Here is a 25,938-nt window from a genome sequence, read left to right as displayed (position 1 = left end):
GGACAGGGGGATTGATAGAATTAAAATATCTCATAATTACTCATTTACCTATCCTTCTTTACACATATGACAGCCTAATTTCTCCATTATTTGAGTATATGGCCATTACGTACAATATATACATTCCTTTTCATCTTCATTTAGTTTTAGTTCCATCAGCAACTATAAGATTGATGTTCACCACCAGCCCTTATGCAGATGTCTCTCTAGTCGAGGTGCTGTCTAAAATTCATTCCTCAGGAAGGACTCATGGGAACAATATTCCCTGAATTCTTGCACGTTGATAACAAGCTGGCTTGTCCTTTATATTAGAAAGTCAGTATTTTTCCGGATATAAAAATCCTTGGCAGGGACTTCCCTGGCAGTCCAGTGGTTAAGGCTCCACACCTCCATTGCAGGAGGTACGGGTTCAATCCCTGGTCAGGGAACTAGGATCCCACATGCCACAGAGTGTGGCCAAAAAAAAAAAAAAAAAAACCCTTGGCACAGTTTCTTTCCCTAAGTGTCTTAAATATGTTATTTAAAAGCCTAATGATAATCTAATTTTCTTTTTCTTATAAGTCACTTGCTGTTTTTGCCTAGTTCAAAGGATTTTTTGTTCTTCTATAAAATTTAGTCATCTAACTAGACTATGTCTTGGTGTCGGCTGTTGTATATTGATGTTCTCAGGCATGCAGTGTGCTCTTATTCTCTCATTTTGAAACTAATATGTGGTTTCAAATACATTTTTTATAATTTCAGGAAAGCTTTTAGTATTTGGTCAGTTTCCTTGATTTGGTTTTCTTTGTCAGGGATTTCTAATAACCATATTTTAAATCTTCTTTGCCTGTATTCACAATTTTGCCTATCTCTTGAATGAATACTTTTTATCACTTCATTTATTTTTTATCTTGAAAGTTTTCCTCTTTTTCATATTCTATTTCTCTTAAAACATCAGCTATTGTATTCCCTTCTTCTTGTGTTCATTCTAATTTAGATTTCATTACTTTTATAATCTTGTTTTCTTCCCTGAGTTCTTTTATTCCATACCTGAGTTTTTCCAATTCTGATTTCTGTTGTTCTTTCATATCTTATACTATTTTATTAATGCTTCTCACTCATTTTGAAATACTGTTATGTTTTAATCCTTTTTTTGGCATGATTTTCTGGCATGCTTTTGCTATCTGTAAGGATGTGATTCTGTTCCTTATTCTTTTTTTTTTCTTATAATAACTTTGTATGGGAGTTGACCTAGATACATATCTGTTGCTCATTTTTATGTGAAATTAGTTTTCAAAAACTCTTAGAAAGAGAAGTGGCTAAGGGTAGCTTCTCCAAATGCACAGAACTCCTTCTTCCATTGTTTTTGTGTAGTGTTAAAAAGTAAGTAAACAAACACATGGCTGCTTTCATTTTGAAATTTTCTGATTCTGCCCCTCTGCACACTTTTACCTGGATTTTCTCTTTACTTTGCTTCTATCCAACTCAGTTTTGATTCCAAACCCACTAGTTTCCCCCCAGTGTGGACCCTGTCCTGGAAGGGAGGTCTGGTAGATCATTTCTAGAATTTGTAAATGCCTGAACACTCAAATCCCTTAGTCCTTATAACCTTGAGTCCTTTGCACTCATCTGCTACTGCAGTGGGCAAAACCCCTCCCAGTTTCAGCTGATGTTCTTCATTGGCCCACCATACTTTGTCATCAATACCTGTGGGCTATTGTGGAGATTCTGCTATTCATCCCTTTGCTTTCCTTTACTTTCTCCCACACTGATGTTGATAACCCTTAAGTCTCATGATTGTGAGTGGTTTATCGTTGCCTTAATTGTATTCTGGGGCTCGTGGAGATATCTAGTTTTGTTGTAAGTATCGTCCATGGCGTTTTGGTTTTCCTATCTAGAAGTTCTATTTTATTTTATTTTTTTTTGGTAGAGATTCAGTGAAATTCCAAAACTCTGCTGCCTCCACCATCATCTTTCCAGAATCCTCCTTTGTGGGGACTGTAGTTTCACATCAATGTTTACTGTATATACAACTCTGCAACTTCTGCTTTTCACTCACCATTATGTTTTTGAGATCTATATGTGTCAAGACATATATAGACTTAGGTCAAGCCTCTTAATTATTCTATAGTCCTTCACCATATAAATGTCCCATATTTTATTTATCCATCCCCATTTTTATTGGACATTCAAAATCTATTATAAACCTTACTTTATATTTTCACATCTTTGAATTAGAGAAAGAAGAATGTTATTACCATTTTATAAAAAGGAAGAAAAATTAAAAAGTCATAATCATCATTGACTTGTTTTGATTGTTGTCATTTCTGTGTAGTAGACCACACTGACAGATATCACCATTTTTACCTTGAGTTTGATTTTCTCTTTTTAAGCAAAGTTGTGTTGTTCAAAGATGAAAGGCTGAGTAAAAATCTTATTTCTCAGATGATCCTGTCCCAATGTACCAGCAAAATAGAAAACAACATGAACCAAGATTGCTGGTGTTCAAGGTTCCACTTTGGTTCCTTTTGACTCATAATAGAAAATTTTAGTCTGCTGAGGTAAAATGAGAGGTTGAAAAGTCAGATGCTGGTAAAATAGAAGCTAGCACTTTGCCAAGGGAAGGAAAGTTGGTATTTCAGTTTTTCGGTGGAGGGTTACCTTTTAATTGGAGGAATTTCAAAGGATTAATAAGGCTATTTGGAGTTATTTTCATTTTATTAATTAATATTCACCTCTAGATAGAAATAAAGTTCTCAGTTCGGATTAAAGGCTCTTTCACCTGACAGACATAAGGGCAGGCTTGGCGTTACTGTTTCCATTTTGTGGATAAGAAAGAATGCACAGAAAGGTCACGTGAATTGTATAGGGTGACAAAGATAGTCTGACCCTTAGCTAAAGATTTCTCCTTCTAGAAAACATAATAGGCCTGGTCCACAGTGACTGCCTGCACCCAGTATTGCCTTCTGTCTGGTGAGAATGGAAGAGAGGGGAAGTCAAAATATGCACAGCAACACACAGTTATTATTTTTAAAATTATTTTTAAGTAGTACTGCTTTTATCTCCACAGCTAAACAAGTATATAAAACATAACCTTAGCAGAGAAACCATGCAAGCAACATTCTTGAGAATAATCACTCAGTAAATCATGCGGGCCTTTCTGATGCCTGGGAAGACAATTTTTTCGAATTGTGCGAAGTATTTCTGACCTTCAGTTTCACCCACTGGATTTGCCTCTGGCTCTCACTAGTAAACACCTTGGAAGGATCTCAGAATTGTTAATGGAAAAATGATTAATGGAATCATTCTCACCAGGGGTCAGTAGACTCATATGCCCTCGGATTCTTGCTAGAATTTCAGTTTCTTGGGTCACCTGTGCAGAAATCTTGTCTCCATGGAGTATGATAGCTAAAAACTCATGTCGTCTTAAAATGAGGAAGGCAGCTCTCCTCACATTCTGTAGGTTCTGAAAATCTACATGCAGCCCAGAACACGTAGCTACAAAACTATCTCAGTGGTCTGTTCACCTCACTGTTCTGCAAATTTCTAATGAGTAGTTAGTGTGTACCTGCCATACCTGAGGTAGAGGCATCAAATAAAATGTCCTAGGTACGTTGAAATGCATACTACAGATAGTTTGGGCCTTTGGGGTAGAAGACTTTAATCTCTTACTGAACCACTGTGCTCTTGGGCAGCCTTATCTCTCTAAACCTCAAAGTTCCTTCCCATAGAATGAGGGTAAAAATAACCACCCCCTCAAAAGTTTCTTATGAGAAATGAAGCGATGATAAACATAAAAGTGACTTACAACTTGGGATGTTCTAGGTTTTATTTACACCCACATATGTGGATACACCTATTGTTCCTTTTTTAACCTTCCTTTGCCCTTGGGAATGGCCATCCTTTTTTTTCCCCTATGCTGTTCCAAGTGCTTTTGATTCTGTAGAAATTAAATGCTCTTGTACTTTCCTGGTCATGGGCAAGGTTTAACTGTATACATTTTACATCAGATAGGTTACTAGCACTTTGTCAGTGCCAGTCTTTTCTTCAGTTGTAGCAGTAACAGGTTACCATCGGACCATGGCTGACTGGGCCCTGTCTGGCTTTTTCTAGAGACTTTGCCTCTCTCGTCTCTGCACCCTTCTGTGTTGATCTAGAGTTTAGCTCTCAGAGGCCCATCTCTTGTCCCACGTTAGCCATCTCTGCAGGAGCCTCTCATTCTTAACCATCACAGAATCTGTTTGAGACAACTGATTGTTCAGATGGCCCTGCACAGAGGGTGAGGAGAACATTGCTGCCACTCACTTCAACTTGAGCAGAATAATATTCTATAAGAAATACACACACACACATGGAAACACCTCTTATTTTACCAGAAAAAAGAAAAATGTTCTCTGCCTTTCAGGCAGCACTGCAAGTATATCAAAGAACACCCTGGTGTCGATCTTTAAATTGCTCTGCTCTCGGCTAAACTAGTTTTACATTAACGATACTGGAAACTCATTTCCAAAGTGCTTTGCAAGTTCACGTAATTTTGAATGTCAGTTACATAATCCTCCAAGCTTCCAAGACAGTGAAGGGAACTGAACTGAATCCTACTCCTACATTTTTCAGATGAGGAAACTGAAACCCAGAAGGGGAAGCAACCTGACCAAGGTCAGAAGCCAGTTAGCCGGTGATGAAACCCTGGTGTCTGAGACTTGGGACATCAGAGCTTTTTTGACACCCCTAAAGAGACGCACCCAAGGGGTGCTGTTTTTATTTTATGACAGTTGCATTGATATTTAATTCACATGCCATACAATTCACTCATTTAAAGTGTATAATTCAGTGGTTTTTAGTATATTCACAGAGTTTTGCATCCATCGACACCATTAATTTTAGAACATTTTCATTAACCAAAAAAGACCTCCATGCCCCTTAGCTGTCACCTCCCAAACATCCATTCTCCCCAGCGCTAAGCAACCACTAATCGACTTTATGCCTCTGTGAATTTGCCTATTCTAGGCATTTCATGAAAATGGAATCGTAGAAATATGTTTCTTTCACTTAGCATAATGTATTTAACTTCATCCACGTTGTAGCATGTATCAAAAAGTCATTACTTTTTTTTAATGGTGGTGTGTTAATTTCTGCTTTATAACAAAGTGAATCAGTTATACATATACATATGTTCCCATATCCCCTCCCTCTTGCGTCTCCCTCCCACCCTCCCTATCCCACCCCTCCAGGCGGTCACAAAGCACCGAGCTGATCTCCCTGTGCTATGCGGCTGCTTCCCACTAGCTATCTACCTTACATTTGGTAGTGTACATATGTCCATGCCTCTCTTTCGCTTTGTCACAGCTTACCCTTCCCCTTTCCCATATCCTCAAGTCCATTCTCAAGTAGGTATGTGTCTTTATTCCTGTCTTACCCCTAGGTACTTCATGACATATTTTTCTTCTTAAATTCCATATATATGTGTTAGCATATGGTATTTGTCTTTCTCTTTCTGACTTACTTCACTCTGTATGACAGACTCTAGGTCTATCCACCTCATTACAAATAGCTCAATTTCGTTTCTTTTTATGGCTGAGTAATATTCCATTGTATATATGTGCCACATCTTCTTTATCCATTCATCCGATGATGGACACTTAGGATGTTTCCATCTCCGGGCTATTGTAAATGAGGCTGCAATGAACAATTTGGTACATGACTCTTTTTGAATTATGGTTTTCTCAGGGTATATGCCCAGTAGTGGGATTGCTGGGTCATATGGTAGTTCTATTTTTAGTTTTTTAAGGAACCTCCATACTGTTCTCCATAGCGGTTGTACCAATTCACATTCAACCAGCAGTGCAAGAGTGTTCCCTTTTTTCCACACCCTCTCCAGCATTTATTGTTTCTAGATTTTTTGATGATGGCCATTCTGACTGGTGTGAGATGATATCTCATTGATATTCTCCTTCATCACTTTAAATATATCCTGCCACTCCCTTCTGGCTTGCAGAGTTTCTGCTGAAAGATCAGCTGTTAACCTTATGGGGATTCCCTTGTGTATTATTTGTTGTTTTTCCCTTGCTGCTCTTAATATGTTTTCTTTGTATTTAATTTTTGACAGTTTGATTAATATGTGTCTTGGCGTATTTCTCATTGGAGTTATCCTGTATGGGACTCTCTGTGCCTCCTGGACTTGATTAACTATTTTCTTACCCATATTAGGGAAGTTTTCAACTATAATCTCTTCAAATATTTTCTCAGTCCCTTTCTTTTTCTCTTCTTCTTCTGGAACCCCTATAATTCGAATGTTGGTGCGTTTAATGTTGTCCCAGAGGTCTCTGAGACTGTCCTCAGTTCTTTTCATTCTTTTTTCTTTCTTCTGATCTGCAGTATTTATTTCCACTATTTTATCTTCCACGTCACTTATCCGTTCTTCTGCCTCAGTTATTCTGCTATTGATCCCATCTAGAGTACTTTTAATTTCATTTATTGTGTTGTTCATCGTTGCTTGTTTCATCTTTAGTTCTTCTAGGTCCTTGTTAACTGTTTCTTGCATTTTGTCTATTCTATTTCCAAGATTTTGGATTATCTTTACTATCATTATTCTGAAATCTTTTTCAGGTAGTCTGCCTATTTCCTCTTCATTTGTTAGGTCTGGTGGGTTTTTATCTTGCTCCTTCACCTGCTGTGTGTTTTTCTGTCTTCTCATTTTGCTTATACTTACTGTGTTTGGGGTCTCCTTTTTGCAGGCTGCAGGTTTGTAGTTCCTGTTGTTTTTGGTGTCTGGCCTCAGTGGCTAAGGTTGGTTCAGTGGGTTGTGTAGGCTTCCTGATGGAGAGGACTAGTGCCTGTGTTCTGGTGGATGAGGCTGGATCTTGTCTTTCTGGTGGGCAGGTTCACGTCTGGTGGTGTGTTTTGGGGTGTTTGTGGACTTTTTATGATTTTAGGCAGCCTCTCTGGTAATGGGTGGGGTTGTGTTCCTGTCTTGCTAGTTGTTTGGCATAGGGTGTCCAGCACTGTAGCTTGCTGGTCGTTGAGTGAAGCTGGGTGTTGGTGTTGAGATGGGAGATCTCTGGAAGATTTTCGCCATTTGATATTATGTGGAGCTGGGAGGTCTCTTGTGGACCAGTGTCCTGAAGTTGTCTCTCCCACCTCAGAGGCACAGCACTGACTCCTGGCTGCAGCACCAAGAACCTTTCATCCACAGGGTTCCTCAATTTGGGATGATTCGTTGTCTATTCATGTATTCCACAGATGCAGGGTACATCAAGTTGATTGTGGAGCTTTAATCCGCTGCTTCTGAGACTGCTGGGAGAGATTTCCCTTTCTCTTCTTTGTTCTCACAGCTCCCGGGTCTTAGCTTTGGATTTGGCCGCGCCTCTGAGTGTAGGTCGCCGGAGGGCGTGTGATCTTCGCTCAGACAGGACAGAGTTAAAGGAGCAGCCGCTTAAGGGCCTCTGGCTCACTCCGGCCGCGGAGAGGGAGGGGCACGGAGGGCGGGGCGAGCCTGCGGCGTCAGAGGCCGGCGTGACGTCGCACCAGCCCGAGGCGCTCCGTGCGTTCTCCAGAGGAAGCCATCACTGAATCCCCGGACCCCGGCAGTGGCGGGCTGCACAGCCTCCCCGGAAGGGGGGCGTGGACAGTGACCTGCGCTCGCACACAGGCCTCTTGGCGGCGGCAGGAGCAGCCCCAGCGTCCCACGCCCGTCTCTGGGGTCCGCGCTTTTAGCTGCGGCTCGCGCCCATCTCTGTGGCTCATTTAAGCAGCGCTCTTAATCCCCTCTCCTCGCGCACCAGGAAACAAAGAGGGAAGAAAAAGTCTCTTGCCTCTTCGGCAGGTCCAGACTTTTCCCTGGACTCCCTCCCGGCTAGTTGTGGCGCATTAGCCCCTTCAGACTGTGTTCACGCTGCCAACCCCACTCCTTTTTGCGCTCCGACCGAAGCCCGAGCCTCAGCTCTCAGCCCCGCCCGCCCTGGCGGGTGAGCAGACAAGCCTCTCGGGCTGGTGAGTGCCGGTCGGCACCGATCCTCTGTGCGGGAATCTCTCCACTTTGCCCTACCCAGGTACGTGGGGAGTTTCTTGCCTTTTGGGAGGTCTGAGGTCTTCTGCCAGCGTTCAGTAGGTGTTCTGTAGGAGTTGTTCCACGTGTAGATGTATTTCTGGTGTATCTGTGGGTAGGAAGGTGATCTCCGAGTCTTACTCTTCTGCCATCTTCCCCGGAAGTCAGTCATTACTCTTTATAGTTGAATAATATTTTGTTGTGTGTAGATAGCCCATTCTGTTCATCCACTCAGTAGTTAATGGCCATTTGGGTTGAGGTATTTCCACTTCTTTGCTATTTTATATAATTCCTCTATGAACATTCATGTATAAGTTTTTGTGTGAGTATATAAATATTTGAATTCTTTTGGGCCTAGGAATGGGCTTATTGGCTCATATAGTAACTCAATATTTAACCACTTGTGGAACTGTCAGACTGTTTACCAAAGTTGCTGTACTGTTTTATACACCCACCAGCAGAATATGAGGATTCTAATTTCTCCACATCCTCATCAATACTTGTTATCATCCTTCATTTTTTTAAAATAAAAGTAGCCACCTCTTTTTTTTTTATAAATTTATTTATTTTATTTATTTATTTTTGGCTGCGTTGGATCTTAATTGCTGCACACGAGTTTTCTCTAGTTGTGGTAAGCGGGGGCTACTCTTTGTTGTTGTGCGTGGGCTTCTCATTGCAGTGGCTTCTCTTGTCGCATAGCACGGGCTCTAGGCACACGGGCTTCAGTAGTTGTGGCACACGGGCTCAGTAGTTGTGGCTCACGGGCTTTGTTGCTCCACGGCATGTGGGATCTTCCCAGACCAGGGCTCGAACCTGTGTCCCCTGCATTGGCAGGTGGATTCTCAACCACTGCCCCCCCCAGGGAAACCCTTATCTGTCATTTTTATTCTCACATATCATCGAGGGTGTCAAGTGGTATCTCACTGTGGTTTTTATTTACATTTCCTGTAACAGCTGATGATGTTGACCATCTTTTCATGTGCTTATTGGCTATTTGTATAACTTCTTTGGAGAATATCTATTCAGATGATTTTTGAAAACGTTTGGTACAATCCACCAGTGAAGCTATCTGGTCCTGGGCTTTTCTTTATGGGACATTTTTGATTACTAATTTAATCTCTTGTTGTATGTCTATTAAGATTGTATATTTATTCTTCAGTCAGTTTTGGTAGTTTGCCTTTCATTTGCTGCCATGCAGATGTCATAGTATTTCCTTATCATTGTTTTTATTTCTGTAAGGTCAATACTAATGTGAGATTAGTTTTAAGTTCCTACTTCAAAAGCATAATGTGTTTGAAGTCTCATGCTTTATTGCAAAAAGAAGTCCCATGAAACTATCTATTTTAATATAAAAGTAATATTTACATTATTTGCCATTGAGTAAAATTGAAGTACCAGAGAGTTTTCCCATATTTATCCTGAATAGTGCCTATTCTCTAAGCAACTGGTAGCCCAGTTTGAGGTAAGTATGACAAGAAAAATTTTTCTCAGGGAGGGTTTCCCATCTGTCCCCAGGACAGTCCATCCATCCTAACCATGCAAAAGCCCTCCATAGAATTACCAGGGTTCCACAGTCGGCTGACAAACTGTAGAAAGAGGTCCAGAGATTTAACAGGTTTCCTTGTCCAAACAGACCAATCCATAAGGCCTTCCTGTATTTTCATAACAGGGAAGCAGGAGAAGGAGGTTGTCTAGGCCATGGGTTTGCGTGTGTGTGTGTGTGTGTATGTGTGTGTGTGTGTGTGTGTGTGTGTGTATGTTCTCTGGTGTTGACGGCAATGCAGAGACACCTGTGACAGTTAGTATCCTTTTATGTCTGGAATACCAACAGCAAAAATTAAATAGCCAAAGTAAAGTCTTTTTTCCCCAAATGAGCATCAGAGAAGAATATTTTTAACAAAGCAATATTTCAGATTATTTACTTTAAAGCAAGTCCTGTTTCTGTCATCAACAAATGAGACCCTTACCAACATTCAGACATTCCCTGCTGTACAAAAGAAAATGAGACTCCAGAATTTAACTGTATTTTTATCAAAAATCAGTGGTCTTTAACATCTACAGTAAACAAAGTGCCATTTACATAAACCTGAGGTGGAAATGATATTTTCATGGGTATATTAACTGTAACATTTCTCCCAAACCTTTACAATTAATCACTTGAATTAATAATAAATTAAGCACTTAGCTTCAGTTCCTAGTAAAGATCATTATTAACTCGTGTGTTAAATTCATCATAATGAAAAATAATTTATTTCCCCTGATTTTTCTTAGAAAAACTGTTCTTGAAGACCACCTGCTATTTAGTGGTAGACATATTTGGACCAGACATCATAAAACTGTGAGTATGCCAGCACATTAATCTGATTTGGTTGCTGGGACATGATGGGGGGGGGAAGCAGGAAAACGGGGAGGTAGCTGGCTCCATTTCCAGTTGGATGTACTTTTTGTAAAAGGGCGTAATATCTATCCAGTTCTTGTTAATAGTGGAAAATTCAAACCTGACTCAGATCCTTTGTGATCCTAGGCAAAGGCTCCCTTTGAATTACAGTGTGGCGACCTGGCTCAGTTTCTCTCCAAGAGGATTTCAGAAGGCATTTCACCAATAATGCCAACAAATGACAAGATCCTAGTGGCTGGACATGGGAATTTGACCCTTTCTCCTGAGCTTGCCCTACACTCCCTCCTGGGTTCTCAGGCCACGTGCTTCTCAGGTTCTTTCCTTCTCTCTTCCCACCTGCTGGTTTCCTGACCTTCTCTCCAGCCCCACCCCTCAAGGTCCTGTATGTGCACCATTATCATTACCTGTCTGCTTCCTTTTTTTCTTTTCTCTTTTTTGAGCTCAGAGCACTGGATCAGATAAATCATATTCCTGTTCATGGCACTTTCTCATCAAGGATTCATACATGGCTTTCTTGTATTTCTTATTTAGTTATTTACCTAGTTACTTTGAATACTGTAATTAGCTTCCAAATTACCACCCAAGGCAAATTCTAGGTCCTTGACAATAACTTACCCTGACCACACTGTCCTTCTCTTCCTTCTCAAGCTATTCTCCACCCGAGTAATAAATCCCATGTTTATCTTTCTCTTGTTTCCTTTTTCTATAGTCTTTATATATATATATGTATATTTTTATTAATATGATAAATTATAATCATAAAAATAATATATGCTAATACAACAAATAATTATTAATATATTTCATTTATATATTCCTTTAAAGCATATTTTAAAATTCTGGTTATTTCTTTACTTTATGAAGAGAGTATCACATTGTTCATAATCTTTGGGGACTTACCACTTAAATTTGTATGTCTAAGATTCATCCATAGATTTGTGTCACTGCTGTAGTTCATGCACTCTGACTGCACACAGTATTCCATTGTGTCTCTACAAGAGTCTATTTCTTCACTCCCCCATTGACAGGTGTTTGGGTTGTTTTCTGGTTTTGCACTGTTCACATGTGGCACTTGTGAACAGTGCTACTGTGAACATTCTTACATGGTTCCTATTTTATATGCCTAATATTAGCCTCAGAGCAGAGTGGCTCAGAGAAGCTAACCCCACAGAAGGGTAGCCTACAGTTACAGAATTCTAAAGACAAAAGGAACTTAAAATGATACAGACCCAAGGGATGATCAGTGTTCCATCGTGCTGTGCACCTGCCTCTATTTATATTGCCCTCCCTCTACTGTGGTCAGTGATTTTTCACGGGCCCTGGACTGGGAATTTTTGGAAGGCAGGGACCCCTTCTTCTTAGCTCATATCTCTATTACTGCCATTGCCTCCTAATAGGACCCCAGCCCTGCAGGATTGCCCATTGCCTTGCAAGTCCATAATCCACATTCTAGCTGGCTAGATAGCTTTTTAATGCAAAACTAATTATGGCAATCTCCAACATAAAATTTTCACACCCTTTGCAGGATTCCTTAGCCCCCTACACAAAGCTCTTTATGAACTGACCCCTGAGGACATTTTCACACTCATCCCTGGCTGCTCCACAGCACACCATGCTCCAAACCACTTGTAATTCTCCCCACACATCAGAAGGTTTTTGCCTCAGGACCTTTGCGTGAGCTGTTCACTCAGCTTGGCACATCCAAAACCTGTACCCCAGACAAATCTTACTTCTTTGGACCTCAGCTCCAGGGTCACTTCCTCTGGAAGCTTTCCTGACCCTCCCTAGGCTAAGATAGATACCCCCAACACACACACACACACACACACACACACACACAGACACACACATTCTTCCTATCCTGTGCAAACCCCTAGCACTTGCAAATAGCACTTACCATGTCTGTTTGTACTTTAATTCTCCATTTACTTTTTTGAGTTGCTAACTAGATTGAAAGACTTCTGAGAACTAAGACTACATTTATTCATCTTAAGCAAAATACTGAATATGTGGAAGGAAGGAAGGGAGGGAGGGAGGGAGGGAGGGAGGGGAAGCAGGGGGCTTTGTATCTCCAGGGCTTGGTGCAATACTTGAGCATAGAAAGCCTTTAGTAAACATTTGTTAAATTGATTCTTTATAAAAATAAAATTATCACTACAGATGAACTAAAGAAAAGAAAACAATTTAGCCTATTCAGTGAATCTGTTTACACACTTAGTCTGAGCCAGGTGTTCTGGGGGAAACATCAGCTTGGCCAGAGAAGTTTTCCTGGGCCTAGATCAGGGAACCAGAGAAGTAAGTGGAAAACAGTCATAGAAGCCGAAGAGGGCAGTGCACACAGATATGCAAAAGGGATGTCAGAGGTTAGCTACCAAGTGTGCTGGGAGTAATAGGGAAGTGGTCTGGGTTCACTGGGAAACCCAATGCTCTTCTGTAGCTGGCTAGAGGGCGCTGAGTGCAAGAGCCAGTTAAGCATGGGATCAAAGAGAGGACAGACAGACACTGTACTAGATAACTGCAGGTGTGGACTGTACAAGAGACAGTCCCCACCTCAAATAACTATAAGTGGACACAGGGTGTTGAGAAAAAATGGGCCTGGCAAGCCACTGAAAGAGGCTGAATAGGTGGTGGGGAGGGGAGGAAAGTTTTTCCTTTGAGAGTCATAAGTGACTAATTCTCATTAGTATGGGGGAGGCCCCTTTGAAGAAAGATAGATATAATAAATGATCCCCCTTTGTGGTTCCGTCCACTATTAGTTCTGTTTGTGTGTAATTTTCCAGGACCCATATTAGTTGTTTGCTGACAGCACTTTCTCTTCCTATGGTGGCCTCTTCTTACAGCTTATTTTAATCAATCACATGCAGTTCTGGGCTGATGTAGACCCTGAACATGACAACCTTATGATTTAGTTTTACCTGAATTTCAGGCTTCCAATACTAAATGTGTTTCCTAACCCAGAGGGCATCCCTCCTCATTATTTCACAGGTCAATTCTCAATGATTCATGGACTAATTATTCAGCAATTACATTTCCTACCCACAGGCGAACCACAGGATCTTGTTAGGAAGTGGGACACCTGAGTACTTGGGCATTCATTAGCCCAAGAACCTGGGTCAGGCAGGGCGGGGCTCCTTCGGGAGCAACCAAGCCTAGCCAGTGACCACGTGCTCGGTCTTCCTTGTCTTGACTTCTGTTGTGCCAGAGCTTGCCATAGCAAAGCTGATGCTGGTCTTCTGTTCATCTCACCTTGCTTCATGGTATCTGTTTATGCTCTCAATCATAAAATCTTATATTCCAAACTTAGGGGTTTTCAGAAATCGGGAGAGGCCTAAACTACTAACATGTTTAAAAGAAAAATGCAAAACAGGGTTTAAAACAATTTTGGTACAACTTAAAAGTAACTAACATATTTTTAAATAGCAAAAATATAAAGTACAATAATACAACTGAGCCATTGACAAGGTAATGACAAGATTTATAGAAATGATTAAATTCCTAGTACACTCTAAAGAGTGTGGTCCTGAAGTGAGATAAAAGTGTTAAGTCGTATGAGGAAGATCTTCTTTCAATGCTGTGAGTGTATCTCTGTGGCTATATATTAATGTATAAATTCTCCTTTGAAAGTGATGTCAGAGGTCTAAATCTGAGAGCTTTCTTGTGTGAAAGGCTCTGTCCTTGCTCCCTGCCATAGGCTATCACTCTGCCTGTCTGTTCAAACTTAACCCTGACCGTGCTCCCTTCTTTTTTTTTTTTTTTTTTTTTTTGCAGTACGCGGGCCTCTCACTGTTGTGGCCTCTCCCGTTGTGGAGCACAGGCTCCAGACGCGCAGGCTCAGTGGCCATGGCTCACGGGCCCAGCCACTCTGCGGCATGTGGGATCTTCCCGGACCGGGGCACGAACCCGTGTCCCCTGCATCGGCAGGCAGACTCTCAACCACTGCGCCACCAGGGAAGCCCTCCCTTCTTTTGATTTATGATGATGACAATCATCAGCATTGACTTCCTTCTACCATGATCCTAATTAAACTTGTTAATTAGCTCTGCCGAATGTGTTGAAGCTTCCTCCCCACATGACTCACTCCTGTACAACTCTGTTACATGTAAACGTAGCAAAGGATGTAAATTGAAATGTGACCATTTTGGTCTTATTTGCATCTCCGGGAAAAAGAAGGCAATGTTGGATGGGAATAGTTATTAAGGGTTTGGAGATTTCCTAAGGATTTCACAAAGTATGTATAGCCTAAGCCTTCTGTCCCAAGATTGATTAAGAGCACACATGCTACTTTGCCACTTCTTTGCATCTTGCACATTGTCATGGTCTTACACTTGTCTGGATGTATGAGGCTCAGCACTTTCTATTCTTGTCCAAAGGAGTGCTTCTCAATTCCAGTCTTTTGATGATAAAGCTCTGATCTTAGAGGACTGGGGAGGGAAACCACATACCCAGTTCCCCTCTTCTATTTTTCAGTTCAGAGAACACAAGTCTCACATGCTGAATGAGGGGCCCCCATCCCCACTCCCATATTCAAGTTCACTTATTGAAATTTTGCTCTGTTTGCAGGGGAAAGAGAATAGATCTTGGACACCATATGATGTGTTAGCTCTGGTGGTTCTGAATTGCCACAGATGGGATATTGGCCTTAGGTTGAAAAAAAAAAAAGATTAAGCAGAGCTCTATTTATTACCCTCCTGAGTCCACAAAATACCAGATCTCCCCAAAGACAGCAGTCATCAATTAAATAAATGAACCATTAAGTTGAGAACAGATGTGTGAAAACAGCCACCCTCTCCTGATTTACTGACCTTTGGTAGACATTACTTTGGTAATGGACCTTGTGTGTCACAAACTGCTTGTCCCACAGCTTAGTCACCTTTACGTTACCTTCCCCTCCACCTCCTATGAAGGAACCCTGGGGCCAAGCAGATGACTCTCATGATGAGCTCGCTTTCCTGTCTTAACTCAGATGCTCACAAAAAGCTGAAAGGCCATCTAGCCAGTCACACTGTTAGTCTCATTCAGCTGGAATGAAATTTGAAAGCCATGATCCCAGCCTATGTTTTCACATACTAGTGACCATCAAAATACTTTCTCTTAAAAAAAAATTTTGTTTCTCTTTTTTTAATTGAAGTATAGTTGACTTACAATATTGTCTTAGTTTCAGGGGTACAGCAAAGTGATTTGGTTATACATATATTCTTTTTTATTATTTTCCATTATAGTTTATTATAAGATACTGAATATAGTTCCCTATGCTACACAGTAAAACCTTGTTGTTTACCTGTTTTATATATGGTAGTGTGTATCTGTTAATCCCATATTCCTAATTTATCCCTCTCCCTTCCCCTTTGGTAACCATAAATTTCTTTTCTATGTCTGTGAGTCTATTTCTGTTTCATATATAAGTCCATTTGTACTATTTTTTAGATTCCACATATAAGTGGTATCATATAACATTTGTCTTTCTCTCTCTGACTTACTTCACTTAGTATGATAAGCTCTAGGTCCATCATGTTGCAGCAAATGGCATTATTTCATTCTTTTTTATGGCATTGTTTAATTTTATTCCATTGTGTGTGTGTGTGTGTGTGTGTGTATACACACACACACATATCACATCTTTATCCATTCACCTGTTGATAGACACTTAGGTTGCTTCCATGTCTTGGCTATTCTAAATACTGCTGCTATTAACATTGGAGTGCATGTGTCTTTTCAAATTAGAGTTTTCATCTTTTCCTGATAGATGCCCAGGAACGGCATTCCTGGATCACATCAAAATATTTAAAGATCTCTGAGATGGACTCTCTTTCTCTGATAGGCTTTTCAGTAATATTGGGGCAGTTCTTTTTGCAAGAAGGTTCATGGTATAAATTAAGACTCAAGGCCCCTCCTCGCACTTTTTGCTTGGCAGTCCAAAGTTAAGATTATTTAGAGCTTTTAAAGATGTTTCAATGTTCAGCAACTATTAAAAGTGCTACTTATGCACACTAAGTGAAACCAGGATGTGTTTCTGTTTTATTTTGTTTTGTTTGCACCTTGCTTTTGTTTTACCTCTCTAAATCTCATTTTTTATTCTGCATGTCCAGGTAGAAAACTCCCTTGGAGGAGTGGACAACCCAATGGAGGGTTGCTGCAATGGTTATTGGAGAAATAAAGCAGAAACAGGAATGAAACCAGGGAGCAGATCTAATGACTTACATCCAGGCCCTGGTCACAGGGCCAAGCATTGCCAAGCTCACCAATGCTCCTCAAGGGCTGGCCCATGCGTGGGCTGTGACTGCATTCAGTCAAAAAACACAAAAAAACAGAAACAACTTAGCTTTGCTTGTGAAGTAGAAGGAAGAGGAAGAGGAGGAGGGTCAGGGAGAGAAGAATGGTGGTAGTGATTGTAGTAGCTGTAGAGATAGTCACTGTAATAGTTGGAGGGGGAGGGTGTTAGAGTAAATTTATTACAAGGGCACCTAAATCATGTCATGGAACTTAAAGACAGGAAAATATCCAGGCTTCAGACAGAGCTGGAAACAGGACTGGGAAGCCACCAGGAACAGAGTCTCTTCCTCACTGCACACGTTGGGTTCTGCCCCCTGACCCCCATCCTACAGACTAGCTTTCCAAATGCTCTGTCCTCATGGCAGGAAATGACATTAGAGTCCCCAGTCACTATAGCTCCTGCTATTCTTGGAACAGCCCAGAATGAAGTCAGACTTCTTAATACCAATTCCAAATTTCCCTGAGAGAGAATCTGATTGGTCCTACTTGAATTGCAGTCTAATGAGGACCAATCAACTGGCGGGAGATATGAAGTATATACACAGTTGCCAGGAACCCACCCCTACAGGTGAAGGGGGACAGTTAAGTGATCTTGTGAGTTGTGAAGAAACCCCTCAAAATAGCTTCTAGAATCTATAACTGTCCTCCCAAGATTAGTCTCTAGATATTACTAGATAACTGTCCTTCCAAGATTAGTCTCTAGATATTACTAGATAAACGTATGTTTCTGGAGTCTTTGTTTTTGTTGTTTTGATTTGAGTTTGAGTCAGTAGTTTACTTGGAAAAGTTACTAAAAGCCCACACGTGACTTGTTCGTCATTTGAAGCAGCACATTATACTCATTCTTCTTGGTTTAAGACTGTTGGGGGTGGCATGTAGAAAATGAATATGGAAGGTTTGTTTTAACCCCTTCAAACCAGCCATAAACCAAAATGTTTGAAGAGCACTATCCTTACACCATACTCAGGGGAAAAAGTCAAAGATAAATATATTTACTTTAAAAGGAAAAGAGGTGATTTGGATTACATCTAAGAAAATAATTTTAGGTGTTTAAGGCTATATCAAAGATTTTTTGCCGGAAGGCTCAGCAAACATTAAAATGTTGTTCTGAGGCTTCCCTGGTGGTGCAGTGGTTGAGAGTCTGCCTGCCAATGCGGGGGACACGGGTTCGAGCCCTGGTCTGGGAGGGTCCCACATGCCTCTGGGCAACTAAGCCCACGTGCCACAACTACTGAAGCCCATGCACCTAGAGCTCGTGCTCTGCAACAAGAGAAACCACAGCAATGAGAAGCCCACGCACCACAACGAAGAGTAGCCCCCAATCGTCTCAACTAGAGAAAGCCTGCACGCATCAACGAAGAGCCAACACAGCCAAAAATAAATTAAATAAATAAATAAATAAGTAAAAATAATGTTGTTCCCATGAAATTACACCCCTGTCCATTTTTCCTTTCTCAGTTTTATTTGTGGCTTCTCCTGAAAAGCATCACAGTGCCCGTGTGAGAGGCCAGCTCACAGCTCAGTGCTGTGAGTCCTCTCTCCCCACCCCCAGGACCTTATTCTAAAAGTAGGAGAGAGCAAGTGGCAGGAAATCGTTATGATCCAGCAGCTGCATGGAACTGGACTCAAAGGCCATACATACTAGAATTCATTCTGGGAGTTGACCTTCTTTTGAAATAGCTTTTGTTTCCTAATGCCTGCGAGCTTTTAAATATCCTTTGTTTTGCCCTATTTCCCTCCAGGCTCAGAGCGGATGTGAATGCTGATGTGGTGTGTCACACCCTGGAGTTTTGTAAACAGGACCCTGGCCAACCCTTGTGTCACCTCTATGCCCTTCCCAAGGTGAGTGCTTTTTCATTCTGAATGTCAGATTATGGTGATATGCAAGCCCTTTGGAAATCTGGTAAAGGGAGGTTCAGCTTCACTGGCTCAGTGGTCTGGGGACAGGGACCGGAAAAATGACATTTTCCATTACATTGCCTGGAATAATATTCCCAAACTTCAACTTAGATCCCTCCCCCATGCCACCAAAGAATGTATTTGCTATTTATTTTAGACTGTAATCTAGAGCTGGGCTGGCAGTACATAGGAAATCTGACCAGCCAAGGTGAGAAGAGGTTAAATCCCTCTCTACCCCTTAAAAATCAAGCAAGTTACTTTTATAGAGTGACCAACTCATGCAGTTTGCCCAGGACTTTCCTGGTATAAGCACTTGGAAGTCCCACATCCTGGGAAAACTTGGGCAGTTGTTCCCCCTAGTCTAAGCTTTATTGTTCTCACCCATAAAATTGGTCTAACAAAATACCTAAAATACCTCCTTCATAGATTTGTTGGGGGAAGTAGGTGAACTAATATATATAAAATGCTTAGCACAATACCTGCTGCATAAATAAATATTAATAAAAATGGTAGCTAATATAATTATTATCAATATCATTATTATTCAGAGGTAGCTCTTCAGAATACCATGTGTGCATTATATCATGTTGGACAATTTTTTATTTATTTATTTTTAAAATATTTATTTATGTATTTATTTTTTGGCTGCATCGGGTCTTAGTTGCGGCTCATGGGATCTTTCATTGCAGCGTGTGGGCTCTTCATTGCAGTGCATGGACTTCTCTCTAGTTGTGGCACACAGGCTCGTTAGTTGCGGTGTGAGGGCTCTCTAGTTGTGGCATGTGGGCTCCGTAGTTGCGGTGTGTGGGCTTAGTTGCCCTGCGGCATGTGGGACCTTAGTTCCCTGACCAGGGATTGAACCGGCATCCCCTTCATTACAAGACAGATTCTTAACCACTGGACCACCAGGGAGGTCCTGACAATTCTGAATTGGAATGCAGATGGAAAGAGACAAATGTGGACACAATTTCCTGCTCATGCTATGAATGAGAGTATGATATTAGATCTGGTTAGGCCTCAAAATAATGATTTTCAGAAACTTCCTATAAAATAAAATAAAACAAAATAAGTAAAATAAAAAAATAAAATAAAATTCTATGCCCCCTTTCTCAGAATTATAGTCTTTCTATATATAACACAACAGGCTTCTGTTTTATTTGTAATTTCCTTTTTATTCTTATTGAAATAAAGTCATTTTAACACTTTTTGGCCTAACCAATGAACATGATTTGGGTTACTGGTAATATTAAATATCATAAGGCTGTCTCCTTGAGCAGGAAGAAAGAGATGCAAATACCTGGGGTACATGTGCATTTCATGCTACCTCGATTATTGACTAAGCGCCAGTTAAATTTCCCTTAATTCTACCTGAGAAGATGTGGTCTCCACTGATTTCTAGAAGAGTTAATTTTAATTAAAAATCTTTTTCCATGTATTCAAATAGCATGCGAATATAATAATATTCACTGTTTGATAATGTACAGAAGTAACGTGTCTCTATGTACAAAGGCAAGTGATATGGGTTTTTGTGATTTCCTTAAATAACATCATTTTATATATTTTCACACTCACAGCTATACATAGTCACAAAATGTTCAACTTTAAACTATCCCATTTAAAATGACATTCTTTATTTTTATACTCTGTAGAATTTATACTCGAAATAGCATTTCCTTGTCCTCCCATCACCACCCCCTTTTCAATTCCCAACTTGGGAACATTTCGACCATCCTTTCTGGCTGGGAGGAAGTCGGAGGATTTCATCTCAGAAATGTTCAGCTTCCACCCCAGCTGGGCGTGCTCCCTGGTCCCTCCACCCTCCTCCTCAAATCCCATCGCCAGCCTCCATCTCTACAGAGGACCCAGAAAAGAGGGGCAGTTGGTGTAAATGTGGACAGCTTCATCCTCTTCTGCCTCCACAGTTTCCTTTAATAGCAATAACTGATATTTACTGAGCATTCACTGTGCTTACTCTTCATCCTGTCTAGTCCCCCAAATAGCCCCAGCGTGGAAGCACCATTATGACCCCTTTTCTAAGACTGAGGAAACTGAGGGTTAAAAAGGTTACAGAACTTGCTGGAAGTCACTCCCCTGAGAAAGACCAGAACTGGGATTCACATCCCTGTCCTTTGCTCAGAGAGGTTGGTTGGTCTCTCAACCTTTGTGTCAGTGTTTCTTGAAAATCCCCTCGGGGTATCTCTTCACAGTAGTCAACTGAAATCCCACCACCAGAAATAACCAATATTAAAATATTGGGTATTTTCCTTTTAATTTTTACATAAATTATATTAATTTCTTTGAGAGTTATGATAATGTTATATGTACAAATTTTTATCCTACTCTTCCCCCTTAACATTACATTTTGAGTATGCATTTTTTTAAATGGTACATATCAGACCTACTTTTCATTCCCATGGCACACAAATTACACCTACAAAGCAGGTGTGAATTAGTAGTAAAGATACAGATATAATTTCCAGCCTGCCAGAGCCTTCCTCATGACCCTTCCAGTCAATAACCACCCCCCAATACAGCCACTACTCTGAAATCTACCACCAAAGATTAGTTCATTTATATAAAGTTCTACTCTTGAATTTCATGTAAATGGAAGAATACAGTATATTCTTCTTTGTGTCTGGTTTCTTTTGTCTGTGAGAGTCATCTGTGTTATTACAAGTAACAGTATCATTGCATGAAGTTTTCACCCAATCATCTTTTGATGTTACTCCTGCTATAGCTTCCCAACTAGTTCAACCAAATCTGCTCTTGACCTCTTTCCAATAAATTTTCCATACGGATGCCAGAAATACCTTTCTATAAAATAGATATGATCTTGTGCACCCCAAAATCTTTGCCTGAAGGATGAGGAAGCCATCCCTGACTTCTTTTACACACTCTTCTTGTCAAAGCTCCTGTAGGTTCTTTCTTTGAACTTGCCTTGTCTTGAATGATATACCTGCATGATCATCTGTGAGTCTCTCCCACTAGGCTATAACCTCCAGGAGGTCAGATTCTATCTTGTTCATCTATGTATACCCAATGTCTAGGATGGTGCCTTATACATAACAAAGAAATATTTGTTGAATGAATAAATGAAGTGCCACTAGTTTCTCATTTGCATTGCTGATGGAAATTCTAATTGTCCTTACTTCATGGCCACACTAATTTTCCTGTTGCACACCTCTAATCATATTATTTCCCCCAGCCTATGACCTCCACGTTGCCTGCACAATTAAGTACACATTTTCACTTAGCATTTTAGGATTCTCAAAAAGCCTTCCTGGACCTCTACTATTATCCTTGTGTAGCTCATGCTGTAGCCCAAAAGGAGTGATTGGCTCCCCCTTGAACCCATCTCAACCTTTCCAGCCCTGCACCTTTGCAGCTCTTAATCATTCCTTCTACCCAGAATGCCCTGTCAACACCAAGGCCATCCTTCTAGCTCATCTCATTGTCACCTTCTCTGTAAAATAACTCTTAATCCTCTCCACAAAATGTTAACTCTCCTCTCAACCATCAGCATGAAATACCTTTGCGAGTACTACAATGTGCCAGTACTTTTCTAAATGTTTCAAGTATGTTAATCATTCAATCTTATGAAATAAGCATTGTTGTCACCCACACATTATAGATGAGGAAAGGGAGTCACAGAGATATTAAGTTTACATAGATTTCCTTATTAGAATGTAAATATATCAGGCAGCAGCTCTGCATCTCGCCCATCTTTGTCACCTCCATCTTGCCAGGAACATACGTGGTATGTGAGTAATGTACCAGGCACTGCACTTTACATACGTGATCTCATTTAGCAGTGCTCTTGGGGGTGTATTTATTTTGCAGATGAGGAAACTGAGACTAAAAGATTAGGAGTTTGCCTAGGTTACACAGCTAGGAAGGGGCAAGGAGAGGATTCAGCCCTGGGTCTGTTTGTCCTTAAAGCCCAAGTTCTTACCCCTGTGCTCTGTGCCTCACTGATACCCCTGGGGTATTGGTATTCTGAGTCAAACCACTGCTCCTGGGCCAGCTAGTTCCTCACAAGCAAGACTCTGCACCCTCACTGTCCTGCTTTTCATGCGTTTCAGATTCCGGTAAAATGTAGTATGATGCAAGCCATTGTCCCTGCGAAATGCATGCTATGGAGTAGAGGGACAAAGGGGTCTCTCTGCTCCAGGGGCCTGCAGGGGCAAAGCCCCGCAGTGCAGAGCAACAGGTGCCTGACTTTAGTGGGGCCAAAAGCGAAAGGTGGGACAGCATGTAGGGACTGCAACGAGCCCGTGTTCATTATCTACAGCAAAGCTGAAATTCCAGCCCACTTCTCGCCAGTCCTTTAGTCACATCTCCATATCCTTCTCTACCATGCGTTCAAAAATGACGGACTCCTTCCATCATTAATTGAAGCAAGAAACAGTCTACAGTGTTCAGCGGGCACGAGGAGGATGGAGTGGGAATAGGCGGAGTGGAGGGAAGACGAGGACAAGACAAGGAGAAAGGAGAGAGGAGGGGAGGGGAGAGAAGAGGAGAGGAAAAAGGAAATTGCAGACTGTGTTGTAAAGACCACCCAGATGGTTTTGTGCTACTTTGGGGGGATTATTTATAGCATTCCTCCTCTCATTTGCACACAAAGCAAGGCCCTGCCTGCTGCCAGTGTGTGTGTGTGTGCATGTGCATGAGCACATCCTGACACCACAGCTCTCCAGCTGAAAACTGGATGTGGTTTCTTCCTGTGTGCCCTGTTGCTTTAAACCTCTCATTTTTAGATCAGAGGGTTACCATGTACGAGCCCCGACTGGGCCCGGTGCAGCCTGGAGCCTCTGCAGTTTTATGCTGCTCCCTCCTGGGTCCCTTAACTCTGAGATCCCCAAGCCGACTCTGTGGCTTTGAACCGACCTCCTTCCTCACCACCCCTGAGCTGGAGGGACGGGCCGTATTTACCAACATCTCTAAGGTGTAGTCAAGACTTACTTCACACCACTTTGATCCACATTACAAGAGAATTATGTTCAGAATGTGTGCGTTAGTGGAGATAGATTCTTCTAATTCCCTGGGGCCTCCAACCCATTTAAACGACTGCAAAAGAGACCTGCTGCCTTAGGAAAGCAATCCAGGCTTTGCAACAGCTTTTCCCACAGTAAATCTGATTTCTGCAGGAACCAGAAGCTCTCCAGTGCTGAGTGTGTGGGCGTGTGTGCATGTACACGGAATTCGTGTTTCCCTGGAATCAAACTACCAGGAAGCCGACATAAGGAGAAAGTTAGCACTTTTTATGAGAAAGTGACACAGGACAAATTCTCGTTCAACTGAGGAATAAACAATCTGACCTCAGGAATTTATATTTTTTAAACATTAAGTGTCAGATAAACTATCTGGTGTCTCTTTTAATGGGAGGTAATAGGGTTTAGGAAAAAATTATAGATGGACAGGAAATTTAACATTTTCTAAGATTCATTAATCACTAAATTTCCTTCCGTACAATGGACAGTGCCTTTCCATTCATAATGATGTGCTTAGCTCTGTGAGCTTGCAATGTGCTTTACCGTTTAATCGCCCCCAAACTCCGTTTGTGTTTTTTTAATAAGATTTTTATTTTGGAATAATTTCAAGTTTACAAAAAGGTTGTGAAGATTCCATAGAGAGTACACCCTCACCCAAGTTCAATTTCCCCTAATGTTAACATTTTAACATTACTTGGTCAAAACTAAAGAAGCCAACATTACCCTTGTATGTGACTAGTAACCAAACTTCAGACTGGATTTGGATTTCACCAGTTTTTCCGCTAATGTCCTTCCTCTGTTCCAGGATCTAATCCAGGACACACGTTGCATTTAGGGTCTCCCTAGTCTCCTCTAGTCTATGATGGGTTTTCAATCTTTCCTTGCTTTTCATGACCTTGACAGTTTTCAGGATTACTGGTTAAGTATGTTCATTAAATGTCCCTCAAATTGGGATTTGTTTGATGTTTTTATATTGATTAGACAGAGTCTTTTTTTTTTTTTTTTTTGGAAGGAAGGAAGACCACAGAGGTTAAGTGCCCTTCTCATCACATTTTATCAGGGGTACCTGATACCCACATGACATCCAGGGGGACGTTAACCTTGATCACTTTGTTAAGGTGGTGTTTGCCAGGCTTCCTCACGGTAAAGTCACTATTTTTCCCTTTTCCTTTTCTCTGTTCTTTAGAACTGGGTCACTATGTCCAAACCACACTCAATAGGATGGGGGCTCTAAGCTCACTTCTGGAGAAGAGAGTATATTATTTGGAATTCTTCTGCAAAGATATATCTCCCCTTCCCTATTTATGTATTCAGTTATTCATTTATGTCAATGTAGACTTGTGTATATGTATTTCATACTTCGAGTTATAATTCAGTACTACGTTACTTATTTTCTTGCTCAGATTTTTTCAGCTTTGGCCACTGGGAGCTCTTTCGGATTGCCCTGGGTCCTTTTGACACAATTCCATTCCATTCCTTTTTTTTTCTTTGCTTGTTGTCTTTCTTTCTTCCTTTCTTCATTCCTTCTTTTTTTCCTTTCTTTCTTTAGAATTTCCTTACTTTCTGGTAGTGCCAGATGATCCAGGGTCATCTTGTATTTTTCCTGCCCCAACCCTACAGTCCACCACTTTCGAAGGAGACCTGGTTCCTTTTATTGGAGAATGGTGTTTAGACACTAAGATCTGGTTGCTGGGTGTGCCTGTTGTTACTAGGATGGCATTGCTTCTAGATCCTCCTAGAGGAGAGCTTAGTAAAGTATATTTGTATGTATGTAAGCCATGAATCTACCCATCTGTGTGTGTGTGTGTGGACATGAGTTCATACTGATGTCTCCAACTTTAGTATAGTATCACAGGGCCAAACTCTATTTTATAGGTATAGTTATCGAACATATTTTACCTCTAAGGCTTAAGGTCTTGACCCAGGTCTCATACCTAGTGAGTAGAACCTGAACTCAACCTGCAGCTCTTCACATCAGCACACCTGTGTTTGGCATAAATTATGAAGCACATTCAGAGTAGCCCGTCCTCAGTGTCAGAAAGTAAACACAGCTCTGGTTTTAGCTTTAATGAAATATTATGAAGAGCTTAATTTCCAAGAACCTTGCACAAGTATCCCAGCTTTCTCATTACCAGTTAAATCATATAGTCATCACTCACATAGTCAGTCACGCCTCAACCAACATCTCTCAAGCACTTACTGTGTGCCAGCCCTGCTGCTAGGCACGCTGGGTAAGCTGTCTCTTTTAACCATCACATATCTGCAGGACAGATGTGATTCCCCCATTTTATTTATAAATAAGTCTACTGAGACCTAGAGGATTAAAAGACTTGCCTAAAGTCCTGTAGCTTCTACAG

The 25,938-nt window shown here is 41.1% G+C and overlaps 1 protein-coding gene across 2 annotated transcripts in view; it reads left to right on the top strand.

Annotated features, from left to right (window-relative positions):
* Positions 1–25,938, top strand: part of AOAH (acyloxyacyl hydrolase) — a 172,089-nt gene that overhangs the window by 18,677 nt on the left and 127,474 nt on the right. For both annotated transcript variants that reach the window (XM_081244565.1, XM_081244566.1), the window contains exons 3-4: positions 10,295–10,361; positions 18,434–18,533. In XM_081244565.1, the coding sequence (XP_081100691.1) occupies positions 10,295–10,361; positions 18,434–18,533 (167 nt within the window). The remainder of the gene's footprint in view (positions 1–10,294; positions 10,362–18,433; positions 18,534–25,938) is intronic.

This window comes from Mesoplodon bidens, assembly GCF_964165515.1.
Source record: "Mesoplodon bidens genome assembly, chromosome: 9".
Taxonomy (NCBI): domain Eukaryota; kingdom Metazoa; phylum Chordata; class Mammalia; order Artiodactyla; family Ziphiidae; genus Mesoplodon; species Mesoplodon bidens.
This window is presented reverse-complemented; position numbering and strand designations above follow the sequence as displayed.